The sequence below is a fragment of the Cricetulus griseus genome, assembly GCF_003668045.3.
Source record: "Cricetulus griseus strain 17A/GY chromosome 1 unlocalized genomic scaffold, alternate assembly CriGri-PICRH-1.0 chr1_1, whole genome shotgun sequence".
In the NCBI taxonomy this organism is placed as follows: Eukaryota; Metazoa; Chordata; class Mammalia; order Rodentia; family Cricetidae; genus Cricetulus; species Cricetulus griseus.
Window position 1 is genome coordinate 11,877,716 of NW_023276807.1, and position 24,694 is coordinate 11,902,409.

The following is a 24,694-nucleotide window of genomic DNA, read 5'->3' on the forward strand; positions in this document are numbered from 1 at the left end:
TCCAGCTGGCCTCCTGGGTGCACTGATAAACTCATGCCACTAACCTCAAGTGGAAACTGGAGCTTCTCAAATGCCTTAGCTCTGCCCTTGAACAGCTTTGCTCCACTCTGTGAGATCACTCATTCGTCCTTCTCCAAGCCCAGCCCCCACCCACCCTCCCTCTGCTCACAGTACAAACAGCAACACTGGTCAGACATGTCTACAGCATCCGTAGACCTGTGTCCACATGCTGTCTCCTCCATCTCCAAGAATGGGCTCCCTGTTCTGTTCTAGTCTCCAGAGCATCCAGGTCCACCCACCATCTGCCAGTGGCCGGGGCTGGGGGATGTCCTTCTGTAGGCTGTGAATATATGGTTCTCTTATTGGCTGATGAATAAAGCTGTTTCAGCCAATGGACAGGCAGGCTGTAGCCAGGCAAGAAGTATAGGCAGGGCTACCAGATTAGGAAAATTCAGGGAAGAGAAACACAAGAGTATATGAATCACTATTGGGACACCATGTAGCTACTGAGAAAGCAAGAGGCTTGGGCACTGCCAGTAAGCCAAGACTACGTGGAGATACACAGATTAATATAAATGGGTTAATAATTAAGAGAGAGCTAGTCAATAAGAAGCCTGAGCCATCAGCCGAATGGTTTATAATTAATATAAGCCTCTGGGTGTTTATTTGGGACTCAATGGTTATGGGACTGGGAAGGCAGAAACTTCTGTCTATAGGGGCTAATGCTTTCTGGGTCCTATCCCCAGCACCAGAAAGCAAACAACAAACTCTGGAAGCCAGGATGCTCTTCCATCTTTCTTTTATTTCATGTAAAAGTCCAACTGCGCCAAGCCCAGCCTGAGTCACCTCTGGCTCCCTCTGTCCCAACCCCACAGGCCCTCTGGCTCCTGGATCCCACTCTCTTGCCATGGGGACTTGTTGCTCTGCTTTTCTATCACCTCCTCTAGCCATTTTCAAGGTCTCTTCTAAAGAACACCCTAGGCCACTCTGTTTACAACTGTGTTGGTGATACCTGCCCAGTGTGGGAAATGCATATTTAATGCCACCAAGCTGAACACCCAAGACAGTTAAAGGGGCAGCAAGCTTTAACCCCCAAAGCAAATGAAGGTGTTGCCTGCTGAATGCCTAACTTGTCACACTTAAGGGAAACAAACTGGGACCAAGGATAGGGGCGGGATCAGCACAAATCCCAGGGTGGTCTCTGCCTCCTCCCACCGCTAGCAGCTCAAATGTCACGAATGATTTGAAAGTAGATCCTGAACCCAAATGATGCACTGAACAGACACCGAGTGCCCTGCTGGCCTGAGGGTCCTCTGGGGCAGCCTGTCAGGGACAAGAATCAGCCAGCATGGTGTTTGGAGTCATCTCAGAGCTCAGTTCTCTCACTCAGTGGGAAGCAATGAGAATTTGCACGTGAGGCAAATACATGGGTGTTTGGTGCAGAGTTCCAAGGTTTTCCAAGATGCCTGACTCACATTCATTTCTAGTGTCTTTGCTTAGGCAGAGGTTGCAGAGTTTGGCCTAGGAATCCATCCACTCCGCTACCCCACAATATGTGCATTCTTCAGAAGTACCTGAAGAGGGCCCCAGCCCTGGGGTCCTGGACAATCTACACTCAAGTCAGGCTGGCTGCCAACCACCACCTTGAGCAGTTGAGACTAGTGTTACTTTGTAGACCAAGGGGATCCCTCCATACGCAAAAGTAGCCTTCATCTATCCTGGGATCTGACCAACAGTGTGCAGCCCAGCACCCAGGGCATTTGCTAGCCTAGAGTCTCTCCTCACTTGGCTGGATAAGCTCACAGATGGGGACAGCACATGGGTGCAGTAGAGAAGCCAGGAGCTCAGGGCTGGTCATCCCAACACACAGGCCAGCATCTCAGTGTCTCTAGGAGGGTGGGGAGCTGGAAGATGTTGGAGTGCATCAATGGATACCCGCCCTCCTGGCTACCTGGTCCTGAAGGACACCGGTGCTACATCTCTCCCCACAGGCAGCTACTTTCCCTGAGCACCCATTTCCCAAAGCCAGGCACTCTCAATGACACTTCCTGTCCCTGGCCTTAGCTATGCCACCTGTGAACTAAGGGGGCCATGAAAACTTGCCCTCCCACCCATGGCCTGAGGTCAGGAACAGGGTGAGTTCCCATGACGCAGGTCAGTAAGCATCTGTTGACCTGGTTCACAGGCATCCTGGGATCTCTGGGCCATGATGGCTCTGCCTTCCCAGGAACAGTTGAGAAGTTGTACTGACAGTCAACTTGGGACTGGCAGATCAAACCATCTCTAAGGAAAGAGGGTGCTAAGTCATAGGGTTTCTGTGTAGTCCCCTGGAGCCAGCACAGCTGAAACTTACTGTGGTGTGGCAACAGATTCCCAGGCAGAGATGGGTCCCCTCTGCCTCTCACGCCAAATCCAGTATGTATAGCAAGAAAGTATGTGCGGTGGTGGCACATCACTGAGAGCACTAGGCAGCAGTGTTCACAAACAAGTCTACCCACTACCAGGACAGATAACCTGGGGTTTGTGTTAGCACCCTCAGAAGTCCCCTTTCACATGGTTCACAGCTGTCGTCCAGCTACTAAGGAGGCCACAGCAGGATTTCTTTAGGCCACGAGTCTGAGACCAACCTGAGCAACACAACAAGAACCTCTTAAAGCAAGCAACTACCTTCCTAGTTGCTGGCTCAAAGATTCAGGGCCGATGCATCCTGGGACTGAGTCTGTGGCTCAGCTCTGAGGGTTGGAATCACACAGCCCCTCCCTCATGCTTCACAAGTCACCAGTGTGCTGGGGACTTCGCACCATGACAACCTCGCCAGGTGGGTATCCTGAGGCTGGAGCAAAAGGAAGCATGACTGTTCATCTGTGCATAAGAGGCCGAGTTTTGCTCTGGGCCTGCCCTCCAGTGGGGTGGTAGAATCCAGATCAGGATGGATGGTTTCATCTTTGCTCCCACACTGGTGACCACATCCACAAGTTTGTTCCTGCCTCACCTCCCCCTTGCAAAAGTCCAACACTGTACATCTCAGGACTGGGTGCAATTACACCAGTGTCTTTTTATTGGACCTCTCATGGCCAACTGGATGCCTTGAGCTACTATGTAGCTCCTTAACTGTTCAGTCCTCTTGACCTTCGAGAAGAGAGAATACTAGCTCGGGTACTTTTGTGATTTTACCACAACTTAGTCCCTGGGCTTTGGGCTCAAGCTGATTCATTGAGACAAGCCTACTGCCTCCCCATCTGTGCTGGGGGAACACAGACTTGAGGAGGCTAACTGGCCTGGGAGTTCTAAGCAGTGGGCTCTGGCCTGAGGCAGCACCGGCCCTTTTGAGACCCCCGTCAAATCCTCATAGTGCAGCACATGGATGGATGCTCTAACCTACAGTTTGGTGTTGAGGTGGAAGAAATGGGGTGCCGCATAGGTCGTGACGGGTGGCACGTGCCAGGCAGATGAAGCTGGACCCAGTCTGTTGCGGAGGGCAGTGTCATAGCATGTGGGAGGGAAATGCATCAGGCTGGTAGCCATGGGGGAGGGGCCTGCTGTAGCCAGGAGATGGGCTGGGAAAGCTGGGATGACCAGGGGACTGAAGGGGAGTGTGGCCTGGCCCTTCAGAGGGTCTGAGCTACTTGTGAAGTTCAGAGGACACCGCAGCATGGTGCCCCTGTAGGCCTCGGGAGGAGTGGGCGCCAGGGCTGGGCCCAGTAGACAGGATACAGCCACGCCAGGCGCTGCAGGCTTGCCCCCGCACTCCTTGGCATCCACCTCCTTCAGAAAGGGAGACACTGCCCTCAGTTTCTTGCCACCATGAGTGAAGCCCTCTTCTTCCAAGTTGCGCTTGCTGCCAAGGCCTGGGCTGCTTGGGAGGGGGTGTGTGGCTCCAGGGCTCTCAGCAGGGACCTTGGCCATGGGGGATACCCAGCAGGCTTTGGGCTTGGGATAGAAACTTCTTTTTCTGGAGCTGCCTTTATGGAATGCAGAGGGGCGGTTGGCATCCCCACCCCACACCAGCTGGGGCTCTTTGGCTGACAGCCCTTCCTCTTTACCAGGAGGTCCCAACAGCACCCTGTCTTTAAGGCCAGAGAAGAAGTCCCTGGGGTGTTGGCTGACAGGCTTCAGCACCTCAGTGGGGTAGGCATGAAAACAACCTGAGAAAGTGGGGACTGTGGGGCAGGCGCCCTCCTGCACCTCCACCTTGGTGCTGCCACTGGGGGCCTGCAATCCTTCCTGGGGGGTTAGCTGGTGTTCAGAGTTCTCAGCCAGCCCTCTTAGGTTCTGGGGACTTTCTTGAAGGTCCTTGCTGGGGCTCCTTGCTCCATGGCGACAGCCCTCTTCTTGGCACTGCAAAGCCTCTGCCTTGCTGACCTGGGCCAGCAGCTTCTTTTTGGCCAGTGGTGACATGATGCCATGCGCTCCCTTGCAGTAAAAGCTGGACAAGAGCCGCTTGTAGGCCTCAGGGCAGCCACTAGCACCCATGAATGGCAAAGAGGGTCCAGATGTCGGGCCTAGCTGTTCCATACTATTCCTTGAGGGTGCCTGGCTGGGAAGCTGTGTCAGGCCAGTGGCATCTGATTTGGTCTTTCCCAGTGTAGTCTAGAATAAGAAAAGGCTTTGTTTTAGCCTTTAGTTGGGTGCAGGACTGTGCCTCTAACCTGGAGACCTGGAGGTAGAAGGCCTTCAGAGGGCACCCAGCAGCGCCTCTTCGCCTTTAGCAACACCTTTGGTCAAAAGTTTCCCAAGTTTCCCTGACCAAGCAGATGGAACCTAGTATCCCAGCAATCCCAGCCTAGGGTCCTGTGTGCAGGTGTCAGCAGATCTTCAGAGAACCCCAAGTTCAGCCAGCTCCTGCCCTGGCAGCAGGTTCCTGGCATTCCAAGCTGGAAACAACAGCCAAGGCCAGAGCAGCATTGGGGCTGTGAAAGCAACCTCACTAAGCTTAGTGCTTACCTGGTCCACTTGCCTCTCCGAGTCCTTGGCCTTCTTTGACTTCTCAGTGGTCCCATCATCCCCCCTCAGCTCCTTGGTCATCTTGTATTGCTTCCTGGGCTTGGTGGGGGGCAGTGGTTTGTCATCCTCCCCCTTCAGGTGCCGCACATATGGGAGGACCAGCCTGGGGAAGAGCCAGTGTGTCCAGCAGAAGCCCAGCAGCTGATCTTCACAGCTGGCCTCTGCTGGGCTTCCTTTAAGCCCCTCCGGCTCCTCGCCACCAGAGCTCCTACTGTCCCCAAAGCTGTCTGCTCCTTCCTGCCAGTGCACCACAGCACACACACCACACACACAGGGATGTGCTCTGCAGATCCCAGCCCTGACAAGGACACGGCTTGTGGCACATATACTCTGCCCCCCACCCCCAACACACAAATAGCACAGCTGTCTATATGCTACTGTCTTGCACCTCACTCCCAGCACACACCTGCCAAGGCCCCGGAAGAGGAAGGCCCTGGTAGGTGTACAGCACCCTCTGGGCACCCCATACCTCTCGTAGTGGCGGCGTGTGCATGTGGCTGCACTGGTACTGCCTGGACTGCCCCCCAGCTCATCATACACATTCTTCCAGAGTCGGCGGCCTGTCACCTGCAAGACACCAGAGGAGATGGGCCAATGGATACCCTCTGGCCATGGGTATCCTTTTAGCTTCAGGTACCCCTTGCAGGGAGGGAGTGAGAGCTGAACTTTGGGGTTCCTTCTCCAGACACGGGCAGGATGCTGCCAGGCAAAGCGGGTTTTGGAGTAGGGGGAGGGTGGAACAGATGCAGGTGGGAAGAAAGCAGTTAGAGATGCAAAGTACCCTGTCCCTCCTCCCACAGCATATGGGCTGGACCTGGGGATTCTGATCTTCATCAAGTCTGCAGGCCAGAAAGCCCTCCTGACCACCCTGCTCCCTAGCTCCCCCAAGGGTATGGCTGAGGCTGGAGCACAGCAAGAAACTAGAGAGCCCTTGCTTACCAGCTCATAGGCCCCCAGTTTCTCCACTGCCTTGTAGATCTTCCACAGGTTAACTGAAGGAAAGAGGCAAGACAGGCTGTCAGGCTCTGCAACCCACACACTCCCAGATGGGACCACTGTTATGGACAGGGCAGTCTGGCCTGATGGTCAAGAGGATGGGAACCCAACTCCACCCCTTGCCTTCAGGGAGGCATCGTTCTCATAGGCAACTCCTATAGACTGGTGGCATCCAGGGTTACCTGGAACAGAGCTGCCGAGCCTAGTGTCCTGTCTGGGAAGATTCCCCTGGCTGCCTCCCTAAACCCACCTCCCTGTACCCCTCCCCCCAGAACGCACTCTGCTTGAAGCCAAGATGGGGCACCCTCTCAATGGGTGTGTGTCGCTCCTTCATGAACTTGTAGAGGCTGACCAGGAAAGCCTGTTCCTCCTCCCGCTCCTCGCCTGCCTCTGGAGAGTCCTGGGGAGACAGCAGGAGGCATGGATGGGCCCCACTGATGGGCAGCTGGGCACTGAAAACCACTGCCGTGTGAAGGAATAAGTGCCTAGATCCCAACCATAGGCTACCTGGGAGCACCCAGCCTCCTGCCCTGGGTCACACAAGTACAACTGTGAGCCTAGTGCCCAGGCTCAGGCCCAGGGCTGGAATCTAGAGCCCCAGAGTCCTGACAGGCAAGGCCTGGAAGTGGCCACAGGGACAGCCCCGAGGCCTCCAGGCCAGTTATAACATGCTCTGAACTGTTTTATACATCTTAGGTCCTGGATGGCAGGCTCAGTGTCCCTCGAACAGTAAAAGGCACCTGGTGCTCCCTGGTGCCAGGGGGCTTGCCTCTCTGAGCCACCAGCCTGCAGCTTCCCACTGTCAGCTTGATGGACAGCTGGTAATATCTTTTTTTTTTTTTCCAAGACAGGATTTCTCTGTGTAGCCCTGGCTGTCCTGGAACTTGTTCTGTAGACCAGCTGACTTCAAACTAATGGAGATCTGCCTGCCTCTGCCTCCCGAGTGCTGGGATTAAAGGCGTGAATATCCAGGTTGTTTGATTCACAGGGCGTTCTGCTACAAAGCTGGGTGAGGTCCCACCTTGCCTAGTGCCCAGATCCCTGCATTTTCCAATGTGGGGACCCTAGCAGCTCTGCAGTTGAGGCAGAGGCCTGTCTCCCTCTCAGAGCTCAGGGAGTCTCAGGTTCCCTGGAGGCTGAGCCCAGCAGGGAAGAGGACATGTCCAAGTTACCTCCAGCTGGATGGGACTCTGGCTGCCACTCTGCTCACCATCAGGCTTGGGGGACACAGGGAGCTCTAGGAGGTCACCCTCTTCTGACTGCTCCCCTTTTCCTTTGGCAGGAGGTGCTGCTGGGAGAGAGGAATGAATGAGGAGAGGGCAGTGAGAAGCCTGAAAGAAGAAGGTGGGAGGAGGGGTGTGGCGGCTGAGGAATGGTCCCCTCTTCAGCCAAGGAAGGGGGTAAGTGCTCATATTCCTTCTAGAGTGTCCTCTGCTGGCCAGTCTTGGATACAACACCAGAGCTGTTACACACACACTCTCTCTCTCTCTCTCTCTCTCTCTCTCTCTCTCTCTCTCTCTCTCTGGCTCAGCAGGCACCCCTCTTCTTTCCTCTATTCTAGGTACACCCTTACATCTCTGCAGGGGACCCTCAGCCTCATCATTCTTGTCCAGAGTCAAGTGAGAGGAATGTGGGAAGGCTGTGCTTCGGAGACATTCTCTCAAACCTGCCCAGGTTCAGACAGAAAGCATTGCAGTAGCTCATCTGAATGCTATCAAGGCTTCATCTATGAGCCCCCGACCTCATCCCTGCCCACTGTCAATTGCCCCTGTGTAGGCCCTTAGGCTCCAGGCTACCCTCCCTTGCAAGGCCCTTGACGGTGCAAATCAGCTATAAGCCCTTCCTCTGGTTAGCCTTTCCCAGCCCAGCTAACTCCGGCTCTCCAGTCCTTCCCTGGAGTGCTTGTGTCCAGTATGACTGAACTGTGATTGCCTACACCTTGCGAGTCTTCTGGCCCCATTCAAGATGTGTGCCAGGTAAAGGAGAATGGTGGGGGCTCAAGACTTGTGATGATGGCCTGAGAGAAGCCACGCACGCACTACTGTTTAGTGAGGCTCTGGCCTGGGCGGGAGGTTATAAAAGTGTCCCAAATTGGCCACTGAAAAAACAGCAACTCAAATTGCCTCAGGTGATGAGGCTGGTATCAGATTTGGAACCAAACCTTTTTTATTAATTAATTAATTAATTAATTGAGACAGTGTCTCACTGTGTAGCCAGCCCTGGCTGGCTACACATGTAGGAATCCTCCTGCCTCTGCCTCCAGAAGGATAGGCATACAGGCATGTGCTACCATGTCCAACTAAAAGGGAACTTGTTTTGTTCCCATTTTATGAGACAGGGTCTTATGTAGCCCAGACTGCAATTTGCTATGTAGCCAAGAATGATCTTGGACTCCTGGTCCTTCTGCCTCCAACTCTTCAAGGCTGTAATTATAGGCATGTGCCAGCACACCTGGTTTAGAAGTTCACATCTGCTCATCTATTCTTTGTGGTTTGGGGGACAGAGCCTAGGACCTTGTATATTCTACATAGACACAGTTTTAAATCATTTGGGGGGGTAGCATACAAAGAAAGAGATTTTACTGTGGCATTTCTCACATTCCATTATACTTTATTCTTTTCTTTTCTTTCCTTTTTTTTTAAAGATTTACTTATTTATTATGTATACAGTGTTCTGCCTACCTGCACACCAGAAGAGGGCACCATATCTCATTATAAATGGTTGGGAGCCAACTTGTGGTTGCTGGGAATTGAACTCAGGGCCTCTGGAAGAGCAGCTAGTGCTCTTAACCTCTGAGCCATCTCTCCAGTTCCTTCATTATGCTTTATTCTTATCTCCCAACCCACAAAGCACATTCCTTGGGTTTTGAAATAGTCTTGCAATGTAGCCCAGATGTAGGCCTTGAGCTTCTGCTTCCTGTTCCCAAAGTGATTACAGGCATGAGCCATGGCACCCAGTCTGACAACTTTCCCTTTTCTTTTTGCTAGCCTAGTACAATGGAACCAACTCAAGGTTTGTGCCAGCTCAGAAAACCCTTATTTCAGGAAGCTGTGAAATTTTTCCTATCAGCACAGGCAAAAAAGAATCTCCTTGAGGACACTGGTCCCACAGCCACACGACCCAGAGAACCCAGTGTTAGGATGTTAAGATCCTGAAAGGCCCTCTGTTTCACAGTTGTTCACACAAGTGCAGCCATGCATGCCTGTGTTTGCTCACATTGTGCAGGTCCCTGCCTCTAGGTACCTGCATTTGCAGGCATAGCCTCTCATTTAGTCCCAGGAAGGATCCCATTTTAAAGAGAGGGAAGCTGAAGCCAGAGAGGTCATGAGGCTAAGCATTTCCCTAGGGCGCCAGAACTCAAGACAAAGTCTGTCTGACCATTGGTTCAATGGCTTGCTGTGATTATTGTCACCATTGGCAAAGTCCTCATGGAGTGTCCAAACAAGCTCACCGAGACGCTCATCCTAACTCTTGCCAGAGTCTAAAGAGGCTTGGACACTGTCTTAGATTAGCTATTGACATCAGATCGATGGCCAGTCTCCAGAAATCTCAGGAAGTGACAAGTGCCCTCCCTTTTCTACCATGTTCTCTGAAGTGCCACGCCTCAGCCTTTGCTTCTGTGATTGGGGGCGTCTTTTGCCACCTCTGGGTGGATCTCAAGTCTGAGAACCAGAAATATGTCTTAGTCCAGCCCTCCTCCAGCCTGAGGTCTCTGCACACTCCTGTCTCCTTTCCTGCTGCTCCTCAGATCCTGGGCACCAGCAGCAGGGACTCTTCAGCTAGCTCTAGCGTGACCTGGGCTTCTCAATGCTAAAGAGCTAGCATGGCACGGCCCCTGGATCTCATAAACGAACACAGTTGGACTGTGACAACCCCTGGAAGCACTTCAAAGACCGATGCTTATGGGCCTGAGTGGGGCTTCCTCAGAGACTGAAGCTCCCAGGGATCCCAGGGGCTGCAGGGGAGCAGCCACCAGGCAGGTGGTCTCTGATGCTCCAGGATCTGTAAGATCACTCAGGGAAAATATCCTGGAGTAGGGCACTCAGGTTACCTGGAAGGGAAGTTGCCAATCCAAGCTGTTTGGCCCCAAATGGAAAAGGGATCAGAGCTCCCACCCCGAGCCACAAAGGGAAATACTTTCTTTATCACTATGTCCTGAGTCCCCAAATGAACTTAGTGTCCATTCTCTCCTGGCTAGGACTAGCAGCCTCTCTGTCCCTGGCAGGACCTTCTGGGCCCTGACTTTTGCAGCCTTAGATGAGGGGGCAGGGTACCCTTTGTACTGTCCCTGGCAGTCCTAACCTCTCAGTTCCCCAATCATTTATAGATATGGCTTCCAGGTCAATCATTTGTAGGAAAAGGTCTGCTATGAAACCAAAGATTTAGACATTGCCCCTGCCTGGCTCCTGAACCTCCTGCTGCAAGGCCCAAGCATGGAGGAGGAGGCTGGGTCCCACCTCTGGCTCTGCAGGGGGTGGTACAGGATCACCCCGCCTATAAGACAGGAGAAACCCTCCCTTCCCCGTTTGACTGATGCTACCACAGACCAAGACCTTGTCTACTTCAGAGCTTGTGTAGAAATCCTTCCTGGCCAGTGCCTCCATGAGTAGAGAAGAGGACCAATATTTTAAAAAGACAGTCTGCTTTCCACGATATCATTTTATCCATGAAACAATAATGATAATGATAATGAGGGCTGACATTTCCTTGTGCACATATAAACTCTCTCTGGTGTGGAGAGTTGGGGTGTAGGGTGTGAGGTGGAGTCTACCCATGTTTCCCTCTGCTGGGTAGGTGTTTGCCTGTGCTGGTGGAGTGACACCCTCTGCAGTGAGTGAAATGTGACTTTCTCACACTTGACAGAAGCATGTCTGGGATCATCCCTAGACTTTCTATTCTGTTCCTCTCTCTGTGGAGTGCTGGCATCCACGTGCAGTTTTAATTTTCATAGCTTTAAGACAGAGTTCACTACATGGAGGTCAAGTCTCCGTTCGCTATTTCTCTTTGAAGAACACTTCATCTGAAACTTAGGAACTTTAGAAACTTTAGAAACACAGTCTCTAAAGCTGTGGCTCTCAACCTGGGGTCTGGACCCCTTTAGGGGTCAGGTGATCCTTTCACAGGGTCACATATCAGATATCCTTCATATCAGACATTTACATTGCTATTCATAACAGTAGCAAAATTAGTTAGGAAGTAGCAACAAAAGTAATTTTATGGTTGGAATGGCAGGGTTTCACTCCACAGCTTCTTGGGACTCCTTACACCACTGTTCATACAAGGACCAGGGGAGGCTAAGCGATCAGAGTGTGACAGCGTCCCTTCCTAGGCATCAGGTAAGTGGAGAAGGGTGCAGCCGGAGGGCCGCTCCAGCCCCTCCTGGGATTTGACTAACTTCTGATCAATTTCAGAACTGTGTCTGAGGCTGCTAGACTCTAAGCTCCAGTACCAAGGGCCCAGTTTCAGCCTCTCTTTCCAATCAGAGCAAGCTTGCCAAAGCAGGTGTGTTTTCAAGCCACTCCCTATTTCCCTTTCTGCGATAGCCTAGGCTCCATTGGCTGCCTGGGGCTGGGCATCTAACACAAGCCTTACTGAATCTTCCTCCTTTTAACAGATGTCATGTCTGAGGCTCGGAGAGGTTGGACAACTTGCCTCAGGGTCACACGGCTTTCCAGTGGCAAAGCTGAGAGTCCAAACTACAGAAGTCTGATTGCCCCAAGACCCTGAACCCTAAGCTCTAGAGTTTTGTAAATAGTCGGGGAGACCTTCAGCTTTCTCATCTAAGCTCAGAGGGTAGAAACTTACCCACATTGCGTGAGTGGTTCTCTACACACTAATTAAGAATAGGTCAGTGTGGACCACTGAGCCAACCAAGCCAGAATAGGAAGGGGCAGAAGCTCCACCATGTGAATCAATGTGCCTGGCCTTGGAGTCTCCCAGGGGCCCCATCATTGCAATACAGGGTACCATTTGTAACCTGTAAGGAAGGAAAACCACTGGACACTACTGAGAATCCCTGAAGAAGGGGGGACCTGCTCTCTGGGTAGACAATGGCTTTGTGTAAAGGGGGAAGATGAAAGTAGTGAGGGATACCCTGTAGGATTCAGTGAGGCTGTGGGATAGGTGATCTAGAGGCCCCTGTATGCCTGCCCCCTGCCCTGCCAGCCAGTGAGCTGAGATCAGATGAAACCTTGCAGGATGGAGGAGGAGGGGGCTTTAGTACCACATGGATGCCTCTTGTCTATTTGTTTGCTTGGGTCTCTCTATGTAGCCCAGATTGGCCTTGAATTTATGGTTCTCTGGATCAGACTTCCCAGTGTTGGGACTATAGGCATGCTCCACCATGCCATGCAGGGTGTGTCTCTTATCACCTCCATCTCTGCTTCTGTAGGTCTGTTCCCTCATCTCTGTAAGACGGGTGTGCTAGACTCAATGGCCAGTATTCTAAGCTTGAAGAAAGCAAGAAATGAGGCTTTCCCAACAAATCACAAGTGAAAGTGTGCACACACCCATACTGACACCTGCCTGTCCCCATGGTATCCGATTCTCCCTAGGGTCCTGAAAGACTGGTCTAAGTCTGCGGGATGAGTCTCCTTGATCTGGGAACTCTGGTGCTCCCGGAGTGTTCAAAGCCACACACCTCCCATGAGCTGACAGGCTCGCAAGGCGTGGGCACCACTTTCCTTCTCTCTCTTTCATTTGCCTACCCCAGTCACCCTCAGTGTGATGGGAAGGAAGTGACACTTCCTTTCATGAAAACTCACTGACTGGGAACACGACGTCAATTACAACAATAATGGCAGCGGCAGGCAACCTCAATAACAACCAGCAGACACAGCCCCGCCCCCTTGCCTGAGGTTGTTGGCTTAAGTTTCTCTTAGCTCAAGCTGGAGAGGAAACAAAGACAGCCTTTGAAGCGGCCAGTCCACTCTGTGGCCCAGAAGCCTGCTGCCTGGCATTCTTCTCCTTGGGCTTGCTCCAGTGGGCAGTTTGGGGAGGCGGTGGGGGCGGGGTAGTCCTGTCAAGGGCCAGCCTTGAGGACAGCTGGACAGGAGTATGCGGATCCTGAACCAGCCAAAGCCTAGCCTTGGCACCTCTGCCAAGGCAGGGAGAGCAAGGTCTGTTAGTGACTAGAGACAAGATGGGAGTTCTGAAAGGTAAGTAAGGCAGAGAGGGATATATGGGCACCAGGTATGAGAGTCCAGAATCCCAGTGCTACCCAGCTCTGAAATAGTCTAAGAGATCCTACTCCTGGAAGGACTGAGTCCCCATGGCCCCGCCCCTCTGTCCATGTGTTTGGTGAAAACAGCCCTATATATGGATCATTTCCGGTTTTCCCACCCCACCTATGGAGAAAAAACAGAGCTCAGAGGGGTGACTCAACAGTAGAGGTAGAACCCTTACACAGGGTACTTCCCTACCTAACCACTTTTCCATCCTCCTCCCATTCTCCTCGTCCCACCACGGTGGCTGCTACCCCGGTCCAAGAGGGAATGTAGACCATTTATAGACCAGCTTCCCACCCAGAGCAACAGAAGGGCACCAGGAAGGAGTGAAGGGCAAGGAGGCTTGGAAGCCTGGCCCTCACTCGCTATCAGCCTGAGTCTGCCTCTCCGATTCTATGTAATAAAAGAGAGGTGGGGGTTGATTCTGAGGCCCATTCCACCTCTGTCGCTTCAAGTTCTAGGCTAAGCAATCAGTCTGGACTCTAACTGCTTGGAGACCAGACTCTCAAGCTAGCATCTCCCACCCTCCCCTGCTCTGGCATGCTGGTTAGGCACTGAGACCCTTAGATGCGTATCAACTCCCAACAGTGTCCACGGGGCGGGGCAAGGAGCACCTGTTACCCTCCTTTGGCTGCTGTGACCCGTCCTCTGAAACGGAAGACTCTGCAAACAAGGAGATGCAGGCTTGGAGCAGCACGACTTGGGATGAATTTGAGGCCTTCCAGGCCCAGGATTGGCAACCCCACTGCGCCTGTGGGCCAAGGCATGGGGTGTGACCCCAGCCAGGGCATATGATGCCTGGGCGGTGTGGAGGGTCGCAGATGTGGTGGCGTGGTTGTGCCCCTAGTTCGAGCTTGAGATCAAAGCCAAACTTGTTCGTTGTACTCTGGCAGCCTGCCCTTCTGTTCTTTCTCCACTAATCACCCCCAGTCCAAGGCCACCACCCGGTCTCTCTGGAGAGACCCGAGGGAAGAGAGGGTAAGTCAGAAGACCGGGCAAGTAAAAAGGAGCATCTTTCCTGCCAGGGGCTGGAAAGAGAAAGAGAGAAACAAAAAGAAAGGGGAAGGGAAGAGAGAAGAGAAGGACCTGAAGCCTGAGACCGTCAAACCATCAGCACGTCCCTCGGCAGAAAGAGGAACCATTGATTCTTCAAAGTGCATTGAGCAAGTTCTTCAAAACCCGCGCAGTCACTTTCAGGAATCGCGGCCGCAGTGGGAAGCGCGGCGCGCGGCCCGGGCGCCTCCGGTTCTGAGAAGCGCTGGGCTGGCACGGGGCAGGGAGGGGCCCGCGGCCGAGAAGCTGTTGCTGACAGCTGTCACAACAAATGGGCCCAGAGCAGCTTGAGATTGAAACCGCAGCAGGAAGTGTGGGCGGCTCAGTGAATTTCAGTCCAGAGCCGGAGAGGAGAGTTTCGAGATAAACGCCTGGGAAGCCCCTGGCCGCCCCGACTTTCCACGAGGAGAGAGCACACAGACACCCGGGTTGACCCGCGGGTCGCGATCGCTCCGGGTCCCCAGCCCTCCGACCCCGGCGCCGCCCGCCAGCCGCTTACCCATGGCCCAGCGAGATCGCGCGTCGCTGACCGGAGACCCTCGACGAGCGGAGCCGTCCGGCCCCAGCGCTCTCGGCGCGACTGACTCGCGCTGCGGCTCGACTGCCGCCACCCCGCGGTCCCGCCCCTGGTCCCGCCCCACTGCGCTCTGAGCTCCTATTGGTGGATCCTATCTTCTGGGGCGGGGAGGGCTCCGCCCCTTGAGCCCGAGGAAGTCTGGAAGTTGTAGTGTGCGCTCACTTGTCTGCGAGGGGTTCATGATGCACACTCAAGAATCATGGCCGCCCTGGGTCTGTTTCCCTAGAGGCAAAACTAGAGTCTTAGAAAACTGCCCGCTCTCTCCAGCGGGGTTAAACAAAGTGCTTCTGACTTTGACCTCAAGTGGTCCTGGCCAATTCCATACTATTCAGCTTTCATTCACACAGAGAGGTAAGTACCTTTAGCCTACCAGGGTCCAGTCTAGAAAGTTCGTGGCTCAGGCCTAATGCCCTAGGCCTGCCCGCAGTGCCCATGTCCACATATGCCATGTAGACTGAATGACAGCCACAAGCTGAACAGTGCAAAGAGGAAGTGAGGGAGAGAAGGGTGAGGCTTGTGGTGAGTGGGGACAAGAGGAGGCAGAGCAGTCAGTTGGACCTGTGTGGGTCATAGAAGATGAAGCTAAGACTTGGGATTTAAAAGCAGAAAGCCTCAGCAGCCGAAAAGCTTGGACTTGAACTCTGTTCCTAGTATGTAGTTGGTATCCCCAGAATCAAATTCTGTTCATTAATTATTATATTCATATAGCTCTCTGCATTTCACACCATCATTGTCTGCATTTTATAGAGCAAAACAGGCCTGGGAGATTTATTACCTCATATAGCTCATCAATGGTGGGGCTAGAGCTCAACCCAGGAATAGGGACACAGATGAGGAGGGCTCCACAGGCATCCTCCCAACATTTCAGTGCTCCCCTTCACACTGAGCAAGTGGACCTGGCTGCTTTTGGTGACTCTGATCCTCAGGCCCTTATCCATCAGCTCTGGAATGGCAGATCTGCAAGCTCAGCCTGGAGCAGGCATCACTGGGCTTGGTGGGACAATTGTAACAGCCAGCCTTCAAAGATCGGGTAACAGACACACTGTTGTCAATATTTATTAACTGGTCAGAATAATCACCAGAATAACCATTGCAACAGTACCTCCCACATCTAAGATTACAAGCCATACTCCACCCCAAGAGACCTGAATCGGCAGAGATGCTATCTGCCAAAAGATACCACCCGGAAACTTCACAAGCTTCTAGTTCCACTTGTATACATTTGGTAAGGATTGATTGAACCAGCCACAATGCCAGGCTAGGTACAGAGATCTAGATACTGTCTTCGGTGTCATGCTATCTACTAGATTGGACACTTGTATCAGTGAGGCACTCACTACCTTACAAAACCGCAGCTAATCCCACCTCTGGAGAGAAGGACCCTGTCATCCAGTCAGAAGAACATACTCTTAGACAGGGCTGTTTGTGCAAAGCCTCAGCAAGTCAACACCTGTCTGGGGCAACCTGAGAACAATATGATCTAAATTTAATTGTCTCCTGAGGCAACTGTTTGCAACAGAAAGTAACCTACAACAGCTAATAAATCCTGCTGAGAAATGATACCATCTTGGATAGTCTTTTAGAATGTTCCCCACTTATCTTCACAAATACATGTATCCATGGTATGGTAAAACATGTAACTTTGTTTAATGTGTGTTTTAAGCTGATGCAATTCTGGTTGTTTTTGTCATAGAGATGTCTACAGTTAAAACACAGGTCATGTCTCCATTAGCATCTGTGACTGTCTGTGCTTTATATGCCATCTCTCAATAATCCCCCAACCCCCAAATTAGCTTTCCTAAAAGCATAAAACACTCCTGTTACTCAAGCTTCCTTTTACACCCCTCTCCTCCAGCTCAAACCCATCATCCATGGAATACCAGTTCAGGACAGTGTGAACAGTCACTAGCCCCTCCATGTCTTGGTTGTCTCTCTGCCAGCCTCCAGAAGAAAAACAAAACACCACTAATGTGTAAACACAGTCTTCCCAGAAAAAGCATTGAGAATAAATCACTCCTCTCTGGCCCCACCCCAAGTCCAGTTCCCTCCCTTTCCTTATCAGATTGGATAGTCTTTTATTTTTATTTTTTTGGTTTTTTTTTTTTTTTTTTGAGATAGGGTTTCTCTGTGGCTTTGGAGGCTATCCTGGAGCTAGCTCTTGTAGACCTAGGCTGGTCTCGAACTCACAGAGACCCACCTGCCTCTGCCTCCCGAGTGCTGGGATTAAAGGCGTGCACCACCAACGCCTGGCTTGGATAGTCTTTTAGAATGTTCCCCACTTATCTTCACAAATACATGTATCCATGGTATGGTAAAACAAGTAACTTTGTTTAATGTGTGTTTTAAGCTGATACAATTCTGGTTGTTTTTGTCATTGAGATGTCTACAGTTAAAACACAGGTCATGTCTCCATTAGCATCTGTGACTGTCTGTGCCTTATATGCCATCTCTCAATAATCCCCCAACCCCCAATCTTGCTGAGAGAATTCTAGATCTCTTAGAGCCCTCTTGGGGAGAGATTGGGCTAAGCCTACCTTCTAACACCTCACATTGGTCCATCTCTAGGGACCTGACCTGAAGCTTTCAGGCCTGGAAGTCACACAGGAAAGTCGGAGCCACGCTTCATCTGAGCCTTCAAAGCTGTTCAGTGTGCTCAGAAAACAGGACAAGCAGCTCTTCTCCACTGTTTCTGATGTTCCCAGGCTCAGCAGATGCAAAATGCCCCCTGGGGCCTTGTTTTCAAAGGGGAATAAAGTGGGGGAGTATTTTTAACTGTTGGCCCTGCTTTGCTCCCCACTCCCCCACCCCCATGCTAGCTGTCCAGGAAAGGCTTGCTTCACAGTGGCATTTGCAACTCATGGAAAACAACAAATGCTCGAAATAGACCATACCCAAGCCCGGGAATGGAAAAAATGGGCTCATGGTTTCAAATGCGTATTTTAGAAAGAGACAAGAATAGCTTTTGGCCTTTGGGGATGGGCTAGGGATGAGGGACTGGGGAGGTGGCAATGCTGGGATAGTGTTGAGCCCCAGATCACCAAGGGACAATTTCCTAGGAGGAGAGGTATGGTGACTGTCCCCAGGGTACTTAAAAGCAGGTGCTCCAATCTCCCTCTGCACCTCCCAGCTGAATCTGGAACAGCTTCCTGTGTTGGGTTAGGGCTGGCTTCCGGGTAGGGGGCTACGTGGCCCTCTCCCCACCCAACAGAAACCCAAGATGCTAAACTGTCTGCACCTGAAAGGTGACAGTTGAATCCTCCTGGGGTAGGGAAGAATTTGGGGTTTTCATCTACACTCATACACAGCCCAGATGTTCAACCTTGTGCAAGTTGTTTGGGCTCTGAGAGCCCCAGGTGCCTTGTCAGGGAAGGTGGGGATGATGCTGTGCTCATCCATCCATCCATCCATCCATCCATCCATCCACACGTGTCATGTAGTCCTGGCGCCAAGTTAGGTACAGTCCTAGCCACTAACAGACAACAGAGTGCCAGTGCCTGGGCCAGCAGGGGTCCCACCTGATCCCTAGGCACTGGATTTGTCCCCAGAATGCTCTTGGGACATTGAGGGACAGAGAACAGGTGCTGTACAAGTTTATGGGCGCAGCCACAATCTGGAAGGAGTAAGGAAAGGTTGACTGTGCACCAGAGAACCTAGGGCAACTACTCCTTGGTTCCTTGTGTCACAGTTTGTCACAAAGTGGTAAATCTAGACCGGGAGTCAGTACAAAATGAACTGGAGAAAGATCTCAGGTCAGTGTGGCATTTTTACTTAAGATTTCAGAGGGCCCTTCGATCCTGTTTGGATGCTCTTGACTGTTCCTCCCATTTGATAGATGGATAAATTGAGGCATGTTTCACTTAAGTGACTTCTGCTCTCACAAGTTACCCTGGCCAATGCTCAGCAGCTCAGGAATGGGGAGCGATGGGGCCGTGCCCGACCTCATGAGAGAACTGCATCTCCCAGGGTGCCTTGCTAGAGGGGGGCGTGTAGGGGTGGAGTCGCCACTCACACTGTAATTTCTTGGCATTGGGAGGGAAAGGGGGGAGTCGCGGAGGGGGAGCAAAGTAAAGAGAGAATCAAAGCCTCCAGCGTCACGTCTAGGAATAGCCTCGGAGCTGGGCCAAGTCATTATCGACGATGAGTAATCCGGTTAAGTCATTTCTCTAAACACCATTCCTTGTAAGAGAATTAAAATATCAGCTTACATCAGAGCGGGAGAGGCGGGCTCCGGGCCCGGGCAGCAGCGCCAGGAGCGGGAGCGGCTGGCCCGCTCCGCGCTCGGCCTGCCCGGCTTGGGAGCGGAGCGGAGCCGCGTGCCTGGGCGCTGCCAACCTGGCCTAGGCTCCGGCCGAGCGGGAACCAGAGAGTGGGGGCGGGGGAAAGACAGCCAGCCAGGCCTCAGTTTACCCTGCCGTTAAGGGCCCCAGGGATAGTTTGACTGCCCTGCAATGGGACGGATCTGGGTTCCCTCTCAACAGCGCTTCGTCGCTCCTGTCCCGGATGTCTGGAGAGCTTCAGGGGCAAGTTCACAGTGAAGGGCTAGAGACCGAGAAGGGCCCCTAACACCCTGCCGACCTCTCCCTCTAAACTTTCTGTTGTGTGCGGGTTTGAAGGCCTTGATTTTCATCTTTTCGCTCTGCATTTTCTTTTTAGTTGCTTCTGCGCCCTACCTGCCTGTGTTAAGCAGTCTAGGGCCACAACTAGGCTTGTGAAAGGAGAGGATGGCAGGAGCAGCGTCCACTATGTAGTCCAGGCTGCCCTTCAGCTCCAGATCTTCGTGCCTCAGCCTGAGTGCTGAGATTAGCGGCATGCACCAGTACACCCAGCTAGGCAACTTATATTATTTATTATTATTTCTATTATTTTTTCAGTACTGAGGTTTGAACTTCGGGTCTCATGGAGCCTAGGCAAGCAATCCACCATGGAATTACATCTCCAGCTGAGTTAGGTACTATAAGAACTCTTTGTTTTGACAGTCCCCCTGAAAACTCTGTGGCTCTGGAACCAAGCGAACACTTTCCAGTCCTGGCTGCCTCACTTGCAGGTGGTGTGACTGACTTGTCTAATTAGGTTTCCTGTGGCTGAAATGGGTTTAGGATCTAGCTTGCAAGATTACTGTGAGGGTGAAAAAACAGGCCTTCTGGTGATCAGGCTGGCTTGCTGTGTGGAAATAGCCTCTGGCAGAACCAATTCTATGTGTGGATTTGCCTCTTCTCTGTTTCCATAACGCAGTACCACAAAGTGACTGAGTTATGAAGAAGTCAAGTTCATATAGCGTCATGATTCTGAAGGTCTGGGGTTGAGGGCCAGCACCTGGTGATGAGTTTTTACTGACAGAGTCCCAAGGGGGTGGAGGATATTACATGGTGAGAAACCAAAAGCATGAGTGTGTCTCCTCTGGTCTCTCCACAGGGACCCCACCCCCGACCCTAACTACCTTCTCTAACCCTAATCACCCTCAGAGTGTCCTGCCCCTGTAAGCACCGTTGTTTTCATACCCCCAATAGCCAATTTGTGATTAAATATCAACAATATAACCACATACACATATACGCCCACAGAGAGAAATAGAGATACAGAGAGAGAGAGAGAGAGAGAGAGAGAGAGAGAGAGAGAAGAGGCACAGAGACAGACAAACAGATAGATGGAAAGACAGACAACGGATCTCTTTCTTGTACCAGGGACCAAGCCCTGGCCACATGCTCAGCCCTGTTCCCTGAGCACTCAAGGGGAGGCCTTGAGTGGTTCCCAGATCCTGCCCTTGGTGATACCGGCTTGGGCCCTGAGTTTCCTCCACCAGATCAGGGATCCCAGATTTCAAGTCATAGCTTGAAGAACCCTTGGGTCCTTAGTGGGGTCCCAGGTTCTGTCCCAAATGCTGAGAACTGGGAGAGAAGGGGATGTCTTGTTCCTAATCCAAACAATCCCCTTGAACCCCTTGCATGGCTTCAGCTTGGGTATCACAGAGAGGCTGCTCTCATACTTGTTCCTCAAATGGACTCTGGGGTTTTATTTTTATTTTTTTAAGGTCTCATTATGTAGCCCAAGGTAGCCTCAAACTCTTGATCTTCCTGTCTCAGCCACCTAAATGCTGGGTTTAAAGGTATGTACCACCATACCTGATGATAATGAGCTCAAAGAGTCTTTCGAATATAAAAACTTAAGTAAGGTGTTCAGGCTTGGAGGGGTCCTGGCTTTATTGGTGTAAAAACACAAGATCCATTGTTACCTACTCTTCCTACAGCCACCCCCCACATCCCACCCAAGGTCTCTGCTGGGGGGGGGGCGCACAGGAGACCTGGGTTCTGGACCCAGCCTTAACCCAGCAGAGGTGTTAGGTCCTGGAAGGTCCCTGCCTACCTCTCCCTCCCAGCTTCTGCATGCATGTGTCATATTTGTTGGCTTAGGGGCTTTTTATTTTTTTTAAATTTTAAATAAACAAGGACTGGCTGCATGAACACCCTAATATTCGGGGCACATTTTGAAACAGCTCAAAAATCCCCACATCCCCTTGTGAGTCAGTCCTAGGAACAGTAAGCAGAACTGTCGTCTGATACCAAAAAAAAAAAAAAAAAAAAAAAAAAAATCTGCAAAATAACAGCTGGGCAGCCCTGTGTCTCCAGGGATTTGAGATGAGGACTCAAAAATATTAGCGACCTGCTGAGACCCGGAGGCCCAAGGGCCCCAGAGATCACTGGAGGGAGTACAAAACGTTGCAAAAGACCCCATGTCCCTCTGTCGCCTGTGAGGAAGTCCCACAAGGCTTTGACTTTTTCCTATAAATGTGATTCGAAACTCGTTGGGAAATAGCAAATACTTTCCAAGCGTGTTTCTTTTGCTATTTTGGTGGCTTAAGCACGTGCTGGATCAACGGAGCCTCTGCCCAGTACTCAATGACCAGAGGCACCGACTCAGGCTCTGAGCGCCAGCGGCTGCGCAGATATGGTTTGGGAGCTGCAGGGACAGCCACAGGGGCCATGAGCAGGTCTAGCGGGGACAGCGCCACTGGGCATCTTTTCCCAGCCCCAAGGACCCGCGGCGGGACTTTCGGAAAGCGCTTTCCTTCCCCCGCCGGATCTGAGTCAAAAAGAAGAACTGGCTCAAACCGAAAGAATAATTCGGTTAGCCAAGGCCACCGATATTTCTCTGGGGCCCAAATAATTGCCAGGTAGGGGCTCCAGGGCGGGAGCATCGTGGGCCCCTCGGGTGTCGCTGAAAGCCCCAAGCCCCACACAGTTCCTCTTTCCGCCCCAAAAAGGGGGCAGGAAGGGCTGGGGGCACATAGGGCTGATCAAGGGGACTTTGCATCCTACGGTCCTGGGGCATCCAGAACTGTCCCTCCATTCCCTGGAGACCCGAGGAATAGGGCTTCTGGCAAGGGACAAGGGCTCCTTCTACCCTCCCCTCACCAATATCAAGCAACCCTGTAGGCCATCACAGGACCCCATACCTATCACTATCTACCGGCTTGCAGCACCCTGAACACTCAGTACAGTGAGCGCTTTTCTGAAAGCCTGATTCTGGCGTTCCTGGAGGTGGTGATTATGTCTTTGCTACTCCTGTATGCTGCAGGTGCCTTTTATACCTGAAGCCAACCTGAGAAGAAATCAGTGTTCATTCACCATGCCCTGCCACAAGACCCTTAAATCTGCTTCAGGTCCTTTGGCTTGGTGATGAATGTCCTCTCGACATCATTCAGGTCCTCACTCAGAGGTCCCATTAACCATTACCTATCTCACATTCAAGCATTATTTATTATTTTAATCGAATCCCCCGGGGGGTGGCAGAAAGGGACCTCCTGGGCTCTCCTTCGGAACTTGTCCTATCTGAAGGTTACCTGTGTGGATTCTGGTCTCTGCAGAGCTGGCTTCTGCTGCAGGTAGTCCCTTGCTTTTGAGGGGTGTTGCAAGCTTTGCAGACTCAGTAATTCTCTGCCTTGGGCCCCTGCTGGCTTCAAGTTCATCTTGACCTGGAGACAGGTGTGAGAAAGAAATGCTGCTGGCTCATCTCCCTGGCCACCCAGGACACCTGGCTGGGGCCTGTTGTACTGCTGCCTGGGCCTTGCTGCTGTCTCAGCGCTAAGTTTACCCTGTAAGCAAGATCTGTCTTGAGCTCCTAGGTAGGCAGGGAAACAGCTGCTCTCACCCGGAAGAGTCACACACACACACACACACACACACACACACACACACACACACAGTGGCAGAGACACAGTGTTGTATACAGGGTGTGTATGTCTGACATACACGAGGATGAGCACACACAGTGGTCAAGGTCATGGCCATACAGAGTCAGCTGAGCGTCTGAACAGAATACACTTGTCTGTAACCTCATCCTGAGCTCTACATAGGGAAAACTGTCAGGACATAGCCCTTGATCTATCAAAGGGGCTGTGCTGGCATGTGGAGCAGCCCCTAATACTTGTCCTAAAATGTGATAGGTGGCTTGGGGTGGGGAGGCACCTGTTAATCCCAAGGGTGAAGGGAGCCTTTGACTCCAGGAGACATCTCCCCTCTCAGACACTGAATGATGACTTGAAGGCAGGACAGGAAGAAGAGGTGTCTTGGTTCTGGTGGACAAATAGGAGTCTGTCAGTGAGGGATGGCAAGGATCCTGCAGTAGAGCTTGGACCAAAGAATTGGCATTGAGGTTCCTCAGCTCCTCCTTAAAGTTCTGGGTCAGTGGTGGGGAGGTGCAGGTGCCTGCACTGTTAGGTGGGTGCATGCACTAATGAGTTGGACTCACTCCTTCCTCTTTGCTGAGCCATCAATCTCAGGTTCATTGTTGACTGTCAAGAGGCAGCAGGGAATTCAGGAGTAGCTAAGAACACCAGGCTGTGTTGTCCTGCCAGGGAAGCCATGGTGAGCTGGGGAGGAAGATCCCTGCTGGACTCCGGAGTTCTCAGAAGACCCTGTCCTGCTTCCCATGAGGCTCCACCCTGGAGTCCCCAAGATCCAAGAACTCCTGGGCGGCCGGGGGGGGCACGGGGGGGCTCCAGAGTCCAAAGCTCTGAATCACAACTAAATCCATGGGATTTCTATCTAAGCAGTCTGCTACCCTGATTTTGTAGGTGGGGAAACCAAGTCTGAGATGGGATAGGAGGCCATACTGTAGATGTGGCTGAGCATTCCCTGCCTTTCCTTGAGCACTATAGAGGCTGGACAGGGACCCACTGGAAGCTTGTATCCCTCAGGCTTGTGGATGCAGCAGCTCCCATCTCTATACCCGGGGATCTCCAAGTACTCAATAAATCCAGAGAACACGGCTTCTGATTTCCGAACATGCTTCTTCCTGTGGTCAGCCCTGTTTACCGAGAGCTCTGTTGTTCATCAGAATATCATGCGAATGCATGCTTGCACACACACACACACGGTGTGCAGGGTGTTCTGGGGAATTCACTTTTCTGGGTAAGGCAGGGTTAACTGGAAGCCTGTGTTCTTAGGCTTTATTGAAAACTTTTCTACAAATGATGGGCATTTCCCCCGCCTAGTATTTTGAAAAGTTCTACCACTTTCTAAATATGTGACCTTGGTCAAGTTACCTAACCTCAATAACCTCAGTTTCCTTATCTGTCAAGTGTGCGCAGTGCTGACTCTCTAGGTTATAACAGGAAGGAGCCATGCTTAGCCTGCAGGGTTCGCTTCAGAAGCAGCCAGTGCTACACTGTCTGCACTGTTGGCAGTGGGTCCTTGGAATCCATCTGCTCCAGTGATGTCCTCCCAGGGAAACAACGTTCCGCTTTCTCAGAAAAGTCAGTGTGATCTTTGCACCATATGAGCCGAGGACCCTGGGTCCAGAGCCTATGTGTCCCCTGTGTTTGTTGCTTCCCCTGGGAAAG

At 52.0% G+C, this 24,694-nt stretch overlaps 1 protein-coding gene and 1 long non-coding RNA gene across 4 annotated transcripts; one reads left to right on the plus strand and one right to left on the minus strand.

Moving 5' to 3' along the window:
• Positions 1 to 782: 782 nt before the first annotated feature.
• Arid5a (AT-rich interaction domain 5A) lies at positions 783 to 14,895 on the minus strand. 3 transcript variants are annotated; one of them, XM_027386878.2, is made up of 7 exons: positions 14,779 to 14,895; positions 7,173 to 7,291; positions 6,280 to 6,400; positions 5,944 to 5,996; positions 5,474 to 5,571; positions 4,945 to 5,107; positions 783 to 4,590 (listed from the first exon to the last, which is right to left on the minus strand). In XM_027386878.2, the coding sequence occupies exons 1-7, from the start codon at positions 14,780 to 14,782 to the stop codon at positions 3,379 to 3,381; spliced, it is 1,770 nt and encodes a 589-aa protein (XP_027242679.1). In that variant the 5' UTR covers positions 14,783 to 14,895; the 3' UTR covers positions 783 to 3,378. The 3 variants fall into 3 exon arrangements, with proteins under 3 accessions (XP_027242679.1, XP_027242680.1, XP_027242681.1); XM_027386879.2 differs by having other exon boundaries at positions 7,173 to 7,288; positions 14,779 to 14,889; XM_027386880.2 differs by lacking the exons at positions 6,280 to 6,400; positions 14,779 to 14,895.
• A 105-nt stretch (positions 14,896 to 15,000) lies between these two features.
• Positions 15,001 to 17,628, plus strand: LOC113832260. Its single transcript, XR_003479453.2, has 2 exons — positions 15,001 to 15,207; positions 17,422 to 17,628. It is a non-coding gene; the product is annotated as an uncharacterized LOC113832260 (long non-coding RNA).
• Positions 17,629 to 24,694: the final 7,066 nt, after the last annotated feature.